The sequence below is a fragment of the Nerophis ophidion genome, linkage group LG12, assembly GCF_033978795.1.
Source record: "Nerophis ophidion isolate RoL-2023_Sa linkage group LG12, RoL_Noph_v1.0, whole genome shotgun sequence".
Classification (NCBI taxonomy): domain Eukaryota; kingdom Metazoa; phylum Chordata; class Actinopteri; order Syngnathiformes; family Syngnathidae; genus Nerophis; species Nerophis ophidion.
The window spans coordinates 54,827,252-54,837,568 of record NC_084622.1 but is presented as its reverse complement, the minus strand read 5'-3'; the positions used below and the strand labels follow the sequence as shown (position 1 = coordinate 54,837,568).

Below are 10,317 nucleotides of genomic sequence, written 5' to 3'. Positions count from 1 at the left end.
TTAAAGTACCGCCCACATGATTATACCGAAATGCTTACATTTTCAAAACGCATTCATTATACCAGACAGTGAAATGTGTTTGTTTTGGGCCCTGCATCCCTGCACTACAGGGTTATATGGTACTAATATAGAGTACCGCAATACGAATTGATTAATTATACTGCCTTTGAAAAATACCGGTACTTTTTATATGTTGAACAATTATGCGGCAAAAGCGTTGCTACAAAAAGTAGCAGCACTGCTAATGTAGCATCATTTGAAAAGTCTCCCGCTAGAGAATGAAGAGTGATGAAAATTTGCATGTCAACATCTCCGTTTGGTGCCACACCCCCAAAATAACGAAGCAACAATTTGCAGATCAACACCGCATGAAAAAAAAAAAATCAACAACAGAAGGAGATAACGTCCGCCGGAACCTACCACATAGCGAAGGACATACATTATAAGATTTTCTATCATGCAGCTCATTTTTATGACAGTTTTTGAAATATATTGTGTGACATCATGCACAAAAGTGCACTTTATTTGTTTTTAACTATTGTAGTTGCATTAAGTAAAAAAAAGTGCACTTTAATTTAGTGTTGTTTTGATATGTCATCTTAGTGACATCACGCACAAAAGTACACTAATAGCTTGTTTTAAAATATCTCTGACAATCTTGCACTTTCTGTTTTGGAAATGGTGTGGATGTTTGTGCCACTGCTTAATAACTGTTTAATAAATACAGTTTTGCTAAAGTGACTTCTCTGCATTAAAGTTTAAAATGAGCATGAATGTTTTGATGTAGACACATAGAATCATCATACTGCTGTGATTATATGCATCAAGTGTTCATTCAGGGCTGAGGCAAAATATCCAGATATATATCGTGTATCGTGACATGTCCCAAAAATATTGAGATACTGATAAAAGGCCATATCGCCCATCCTAAATATAGATATATATTTATGTATCTGTGCTGCACTCTGCAGAAATGTAATGTAATGACAACAAGCATATACGTTGATACCAATAAATAATAAAGATTTGTCTTTGAATACACAAATGTTTTTTTCATTTATGTCATTTAGACCCCTGCCACCGCAAACCACAAATACACTGCAGTCCTGTCAATAAAAAAGTATCAATGCAAAAGTTAGAATACCAATACAAAGCGAACTTTACTTTAGACTTTGCGTAATCCTAACCTGCTGAGGAGTATGAATACGAATGCCACAAGTGTAAAAAAGATGATACTGTGGTGGCGTGTGGGTCTTTTTTATGCTGAATGTTATCTCTCAGCCAAAAATGTCACATGGTGAAGAAGCAGCTCAGACAGCAGTCCTCCACCCCTGCTCTGCCCTACCCTGCCTGCTCTATGGTGCACACAGTAAGCCAACAAGAATGAAAGAAAAAACACTTACCTTGCAAAACCACACAGTGCAACAAAAGAAGTGTGCAGTATTTGTTTGATTGTTGTTACATAAGGTTTTTGAACCTAACACATTTCCTAACTGTGTTATCTACAATATTGTGTTACCGTAGCACAGTGTTTTTCAACTACTGTGCCGTGAGATACAGTCTGGTGTGCCATGGGAGATTATGTAGTTTCACTTATTTGGGTTAAAAATATTTTTTGCGAAAAAACAGTAATTATAACCCGCAAATAATGCGCCGTTGTTGAGTGTCGGTGCTGTCTAGAGCTCGGCAGAGTAACCATGTTATTCTCTTCTGTATATGTAGGTGGTAGCCGGTAGCTAATTGCTTTGTAGATGAACAACAGGTCGTATGAGATGACGATGGTTTGTCGTGATCACAATATGCAGACGACAGCGGGAGGCAGAGCGTAGATAAAAAGGTATCTCATACTTAAACCAAAAATATACAAAATTTGAGTGCACCTAAGAAAAGGCATTGAAGCTTGAGGATGGCTATGAAGCTTAAGGATGGCTATGCAGAACGAAATTAAAACTGAACTGGCTACAATGTAAACAAAAACTGAATGCTGGACGACAGCAAAGACTTACAGCGTGTGGAGCAGAGAAGGCGTCCACAAAGTACATCCGTACATGACATGACAATCAACAAAGTCCACACAAAAAAAGATAGCAACAACTTAAATTTTTTTGATTGCTAAAACAAACCAGGTGCTGGGAATAGCGCTCGAAGGACACCATGAAACTAGGAATGATTTTCGTTAAGAAATTATCGATGTCGATGCCATTATTGAATCCTCTTATCGAACTGATTCCCTATCGAATCCAGATAGGTTGTTGTGTGTGCACTTAGTTCCAAAAGCCGTAGATGATATGGGACTGGTACAAGAATTAGTAAAAATAAATATGTATTTCTTAATATATTTTTGAGATTTGAATATAAATATGCTTGATTTTGTATTTGTATTTAATTTGCATATGTGGATCGTTCTTCTGCTTTTGCGTCGATGAGACATTCCTCCCACAAACCAGATGCACAAATAAATGTGACCTACACACTCCCCTGAACTACCATCAGAGGGCACTGCAGTCAGAGCGGTCTTGGTCACAGAGCATTATATGCATTATTTGCAAAATAACCAGAGTTCTCCGCACAAAAACAATCCACGTCTTTAAAGAGAGACAGCACAACGGGCCTGAGCTTGCAAACGTTAGCGTTGTATAAGCTAATGCTAATGTATCCAGTTTATCTGAAAGACCGTGCTAGCTGCTTATTTTATTATAACAATGCCGTTTAATGACCTGGTCTCGATGTAGATACTGATCCCTTATCAATGCAATGTGTGTCAAATCATCATCATATGATCCTTCGTGTGCCTCTGATTGGCTCGCCAGTGTCTGACCATATCTATGACCGAGACCGCTCTGGCTGCAGTGCCCTCTGCTGGTTGCTCAGGGGAGTGTGTAACTCCACATTTATTTGTGCACCTGGTTTGTGGTGGGAATGTCTCATCGACACAAAAGCAAAAAAGCGATCCACATATGCAAATTCAATACAAATACAAAAATCAAGCATATTTATATTCAAATTTCAAAAATATATTTACTAATACATGTTTATTTATAAAAATTCTTCATTTATTCGAAGGTCATATTTTTTATATTTATACATTTTGTTTGTATATATTTTCAAATCTCACAAATATATTTACAAATATGCATTTATTTATAAAAAATATTTATTCATTTGTATATCCTATTTGTTTTTGTATATTTTCTAATACATGCATATGTATTAATATCATATTGACATACATAAATAAGTTGATGTGAGACAATTCTACTTCCATAGTGATGTGCCTCCGGATTTCTTCAAAGTCAAAAATGAGCCTTGGCTCAAAAAAGGTTGAAAAACACCGCTATAGAAAATACAGCCCAGACAGTGCCTACCACATTCTATCTTATTTCCTGCACATCTTAATAGACATTATTCACAGTAGGGCTGGGCGATATATCAATATACACGATATATCGCGAGTTTGTCTCTGTGCGATATAGAAAATGACTATATCGTGATATTGGAGTATACGTTCTCATGCCGTCGCTTTAAGCTTTTTTTATTTTATTTTATTTATTTTATTTTATTTTTTTTTTACAATTGTTGATTGATTGATTTTTAACATGGCTGTGCAGCACTTTGGAAATGTTATTGTTGTTTAAATGTGCTATATAAATAAAGTGGATTGGATTGGATTGGGGGCATTACACTACAGGCTCTTCTCACTCCTTCCTGTCTCTCCTTCTCACAGACAACAAGCGTACCTTTTTTACGGTACATATGTATAACGCCCTTGCGGAGCAGAGAGGTAGCAGCATGGGTAACGTTATCTGTGGTGCTAGCGCAGCCGTGCGAGTCGTGATACGAGAGAAAGAAGGTGCGAATGAAGGAAGAAGTAATTCCCAAGAAAAGCAGCAGGGGGTCCATCATCTGGCGGTGGTTTGGCTTCAAGCGGGAAGATGTCAAATAACATATACCACATATGCGGTCCTCTCCAAGGTATCTCATAGTCATCATTGTCACTGTGACCGACGTCCCACTGGGGTGAGTTTTCCTTGCCCTTATGTGGGCTCTACAATGTCGTTGTGGTTTGTGTTGTGGTTTGTGCAGCCCTTTGAGACACTGGTGATTTAGGGGTATATAAATAAACATTGATTGATTGATTAAAAAAAGCCCATATTGCCCAGCCCTAATTCACAGGATAGTTGGCTAGAACAGTGTTTTTCAACCATTTTTGAACCAAGGCACATTTTTTGCGTTGATAAAATCCGGAGGCACACCACCAGCAGAAATCATTAAAAAACGAAACTCAGTTGACAGTAACAAGTCGTCGTCGCAATAGTTGGATATGACTTTAAAGCATAACCAAGCATGCATCACTATAGCTCTTGACTCAAAGTAGGTTTACTGTCACATCACACCCTGATATATATATATATATTATTTTTTTTTGTTGCTGTTTTGCTCCACAGTAAGTCTTTGCTGTCGTCCAGCATTCTGTTTTTCTTTACTTTGCACCCAGTTCAGTTTTACTTTGGTTTTCCATAGCCATCCCTAAGCTTCACTACCTTTTCACCGGGGCACTCACCTTTTGTTTATTTTCGGTTTAAGCACTAGACACCTTTTTTACCTGCACACTGCCTCCCGCTGTTTCCGACATCTACAATGCAGTTAGCTATCGGCTGCTACCTACTGATATGGAAGAGTATTAAATGAGATATAGACAACACCAACACTCAACAACAACAACAACACATCATTTACAGACTACAAAAACTGGTTGGCAAAAAACTATTTTCAACCCAAATAGGTGAAACTACATAATCTCCCACGGCACACCAGACTGTATCTCACGGCACACTAGTGTGCCGCAGCACAGTGGTTGAAAAACACTGGGCTAGAAGGTGGTTAAATGGTGGCCTCTAACTTCTGATTGACATCACCATAATAGCTTTCTCCAGCTTCTACAAGCACAAAGTACTCTCTAACTGCAGGGTTTAGAATGATTAACTTGAAACTGTCAATACAAGCATCCATTACTGCAGTGGTTCTCAAATGGGGGTACGCGTACCCCTGGGGGTACTTGAAGGTATGCCAAGGGGTAGGAGAGATTTTTTTTAAATATTCTAAAAATATCAACAATTCAAAAATCCTTTATAAATATATTTATTGAAGAATACTTCAACAAAATATGAATTTAAGTTCATAAACTGTGAAAAAAATACAACAATGCAATATTCAATGTTGACAGCTAGATTTTTTGTGGACATGTTCCATAAATATTGATGTTAAAGATTTATTTTTTTTGTGAAGAAACGTTTAGATTTAAGTTCATGAATCCAGATGGATCTCTATTACAATCCCCAAAGAGGGCAATTTAAAGGCCTACTGAAACCCACTACTACCCACCACGCAGTCTGATAGTTTATACATCAATGATGGAATATTAACATTGCAACAAATGCCAATACGGCCTTTTTAGTTTACTAAATTGCAATTGTAAATTTCCCGAGAGTTTCGTCTTGAAAACGGTGTGTAATGATGACGTGTACGAAGACGTCATGGGTTTAAGGAAATATGAGCGCTGCGCACACACACAGCTAAAAGTCGTCTGCTTTAACCCCATAATTACACAGTATTCTGGACATCTGTGTTGCTGAATCTTTTGCAATTTGTTCAATTAATATTGGAGAAGTCAAAGTAGAAAGATGGAGTTGGGAAGCTTTAGCCTTTAGCCACACAAACACACTGTGATTCCTTGTTTAAAATTCCTGGAGGTGAAACTTTACTATGGATCAGAGCACGGTCAAGCGAACATGAATCACGGCAGAATGTCAACCAGCAGGTTTCGGTAAGAAAATTGTGGTATAAAGTCGCTTCTTATCAGAGATCCGCTGAACTTGTGCCGTCCATAGCTGCCGTCGACTCCCCTGAGACATTGGCGTCAAGACACCCTTGGAGACACACCTCCGACTATCAGGTACTGTTAAACTCACTAAAACACTAGCAACACAATAGAAAGATAAGGGATTTCCCAGAATTATCCCTAGTAAATGTGTCTAAAAACATTGGAATCCGCCCCAATGCAATCGTGTTTTTTTTGGGGTTTTTTCTAATCCGTCGCTATCAATATCGGCAAACACAAATCTTTCATTCTCGCTCAAATTAATGGAGAAATTGTCGTTTTCTCGGTCCGAATAGCACTTTTTGTTGGAGGCTCCCATTAAAATAAATAAATAAAATAAATAAATGGGTTGTACTTGTATGGCGCTTTTCTACCTTCAAAGTACTCAAAGCGCTTTGACACTACTTCCACATTTACCCATTCACACACACATTCACACACTGATGGAGGGAGCTGCCATGCAAGGCGCCAACCAGCACCCATCAGGAGCAAGGGTGAAGTGCCTTGCTCAGGACACAACGCACATGACGAGGTTGGTACTAGGTGGGATTTGAACCAGGGACGCTCGGGTTGCGCACGGCCACTCTCCCACTGCGCCACGCCGTCCCAAAATCAATGTGAATATGTGAGGAGCCCCCACACCTGTGACATCGTCGTCTGCGACTTCCGGTAGAGGCAGGGCTTTTCTCTTAGCACCGAAAGTTGCGAACTTTATCGTGGATGTTCTCTACTAAATCCTTTCAGCAAAAATATGGCAATATCGCAAAATGATCAAGTATGACACATAGAATGGACCTGCTATGCCCGTTTAAATAAAAAAAAATCTAATTTCAGTAGGCATTTAAATTGATGATTACTTCTATGTGAAGAAATCTTTATTTATAATTGAATCACTTGTTTATTTTTCAACAAGTATTTAGTTATTTGTTTATCTTTTTTTCCCAAATAGTTCAAGAAAGACCACTACAAATGAGCAATATTTTTGCACTGTTATACAATATAACAATTCAGAAACTGATGACATAGTGCTGTATTTTACTTCTTTTTTTTTTTCAACCCAAAATGCTTTGCTCTGATTAGGGGGTACTTGAATTAAAAAAATGTTCACAGGGGGGTACATCGCTGAAAAAAGGTTGAGAACCACTCCATTACTGTGATATTTTACATCTCCCATTCATAGCTGGGCCAGCACGGCCAGTAGAAAGAGGCAACCCGGTAAGAAGCACCTTGCGCTGGGGCATAAACTCAACCAGGGAGCCAGCTCATGTTAGCCACTTCGCTGGGTTATTCATTGCTATAAATAAGCATCTCCTTACAGAGAACTGTCACCGAGAATGACATTCTCCGAATCCAACGCGGGTGTTGTCATTCCCGGGTGGAGAATAACACGCCTGGAATATGTCAACAACAAGACTGCGGGTCCTTGCTGGAATTAAGTCCGTTTATCAGCGCAGGTTAAGCCCGCCGCCAGCTTAGCTATCGCGCTAGCTCGCCGGGCTAGGCTAAGCTAAGCAACGCGCTAGCCGCGCACGGCAACATAATGACTTCAAGTGGGAACGTGTGGGCTTTCAACACGACGGTGGACCGGGGGGAGGGAAATGCCAATAACGGCGGTGACAAGCTCCCGGCGGTATGAAAACAAGGACTGCGCAGGTGACCTGTCAAAGGAGAGGAGGCTGCGTGTGTGCGTGTGTGTGTGTGTGTGTGTGTGTACTCACCCCATTAACCAGTCCATGGTGCCGCCTGGAGCTAGCTGGGCTAACGCTAGTTAGCAGGGGGATAACGCCAGGAGTCGGAGGCGACCCCCCTCTACTTTAACCCGGCCGACTCCCTTCGCTGCCGGGGCTGCCTTCTCTCGCACCCGCTCCTGGGGTCCGTTGCCTCCACACGCACGCAGACACGCACAAACGGCGCCTCACACACTCGGAGGGGTGATTGTCCTTGTTGTGATCCGCAGCTAGCCTGGAAGACAGGGCTGTGAAAGGTCTTTAGAGCCGGGCGGAGGCGCACGGGGGTCCGGCTGTGGTTGCTGCTGATCGACGCCGGTCAGCTCCGTCATGAAAGCTTGCAGATGACAGCCTGAAAGCTCCAGTGAGGCTGCCGCCGCCGCTGCTGCTCAGACAAGCACTTTCGCGTCGATGTCCGGAAGTAAACACAACAGCTCCACTCTGCTGCTCCTGTGCGTGCCGCTCTCGAACGTAAACGCCTTTGATGCTTTCATGCATCCAATAGCACGAAATGATGACACTTTTTTTTTTTTTCGGCCTATTAGGGATTAAGTACCAATGATTGTCACACACACACGCTAGGTCAGGGGTCGTGAACCTTTTTGGCTGAGGGAGCCAAGAATCCAAAAATTTTAAAATGTATTTCCGTAAGAGCCTTATAATATTTTTTTCCAACACTGAACACAACTAAATGCGTGTATTTTAAGTAAGACCAAGTGTTATTCTTTCTAATAACACTGTTATTCTGAAGATAACTGTGGAGGGGGGCGTGGCCTGCGGGCCTGCAGCGAAGTGGGGTGTTGCCAGGATCGGCCTCGAAATCAGCGACAGGTGCATAGATGGCCCACTTGGGCCTTGTTATCTAATCACCTGTCGCTCTGTTTATAAGCAGTAGCCAGGAGGAGAGACGGGGTTGGGCCTGGAGCCAGAGCGCGAGCGAGAACGAAAGAGGAAAAGACAATTGCTGGATAGAAACTGAGAGACTTATTGAAAAATAAAACAATATTGTAACCCTGAAACAGGCTCTAATGTCGGTGCTTCGTGGTCTGAAAACCCCCCAGGAGGGCAAGCCCTACACTAACCAATAAATAACTTCCTACCATTAACGCAACTTCTTGAACTGGTGCGGTAGAAAACGGATGGATGGATTAAAAATGCATGAGAATGTTTTATATTTTGAATTTTTTTTTTAACACTGTGATTACATGTGGAATTATTCATTACTTATCGTGTTACGCAATGTCAGCTGAGATTTATCCGAGAGCCAGATGCAGTCATCAAAAGAGCCACATCTGGGTCTAGAGCCATAGGTTCCCTACCCCTGCGCTAGGTTGTGGCGAAATTATTCACTGCATTTGACCCATCACCCTTAATCACCCACTGGATAGGATAGGATAGGATAGGTCAGGGGTCGGGAACCTTTTTGGCTGAGAGAGCCAAATATTTTAAAATGTATTTCCGTGAGAGCCATATAATATATCAATCAATCAATCAATGTTTACTTATATAGCCCTAAATCACTAGTGTCTCAAAGGGCTGCACAAACCACTACGACATCTTCGGTAGGCCCACATAAGGGCAAGGAAAACTCACACCCAGTGGGACGTCAGTGACAATGATGACTATGAGAACCTTGGAGAGGATGAAAGCAATGGATGCCGAGTGGGTCTAACATGATACTGTGAAAGTTCAATCCATAATGGATCCAACACAGCCGCGAGAGTCCAGTCCAAAGCGGATCCAACACAGCAGCGAGAGTCCCGTTCGCATCGTAGCCAGCAGGAAACAATCCCAAGCGGAGGCGGATCAGCAGCGCACGGATGTCCCCAGCCGATACACAGGCAAGCAGTCCATCCTGGGTCCCGACTCTGGACGAGCGGTCCATCCTGGGTCCTGACTCTAGACAGCCAGTACGTCATCCATGGTCACCGGATCGGACCGGACCCCCTCCACAAGGGAGAGTGGGACATAGGAGAAAAAGAAAAGAAACGGCAGATCAACTGGTCTAAAAAGGGAGTCTATTCAAAATATTTATTTAAAACATATATTTTTAACCTGAATACAACTAAATGCGTGCATTTTAAGTATGACCAACATTTTTAGAGCATGATAAGTCTCCCATTCTTTTAATAACTGTTGTTGTGAAGCAGAACGAACAATAAATAAAATACTTGTTGAACAGGTGCGGTAGAAAAAAGAAAGGATGGATGGATTCAAATGCATGAGAATGTTTTATATTTTGAACGTTATTTTTAACACTGCGATTACCAGCTGAATTATTAATTACCTAATGTTAATTAATTACTGTTAATTAATGTTAGCTATGATTTATCTAAGAGCCAGATGCGGTCATCAAAAGAGTCACAACTGGCTTTAGAGCCATAGGTTCCCTACCCCTGGGATAGGTCTTTGTTGTCAGTAGTACAAGTACAAGGAAACTTTGTTTTTAACCCAAACCCGTTCAAGATTAGACAAAAAAAAACTATACAGGGTTACAGAATAGGGACATTAATGGGTCGCCATAAGGCGCCCCGTAAAAGATGGGAAAAAGGTAAACGCTGGGGAAGGATGAGTAAAAAAAAAAATACAATCCAGACTGGGCTCCTAAGGGGGCCCAGTTTGGAGTGGGGAAAAAATTCCATAGCAAAGCACATACAGTTGTGATCAAAATTAATCAACCTCCACACAATTTTGGTGTTTTAGCAAGTTGGA

General features: G+C 41.2%; 1 protein-coding gene across 1 annotated transcript in view; it reads right to left on the bottom strand.

Annotated features, from left to right (window-relative positions):
• The window catches only part of mob2a (MOB kinase activator 2a), a 124,271-nt gene extending 116,230 nt beyond the window's left edge, over positions 1 to 8,041 (bottom strand). The window contains exon 1 of the mRNA XM_061917760.1: positions 7,597 to 8,041. Coding sequence (XP_061773744.1) covers positions 7,597 to 7,613 — 17 coding nt within the window. The 5' untranslated portion in view covers positions 7,614 to 8,041. The remainder of the gene's footprint in view (positions 1 to 7,596) is intronic.
• Between the last annotated feature and the right edge of the window lie 2,276 nt (positions 8,042 to 10,317).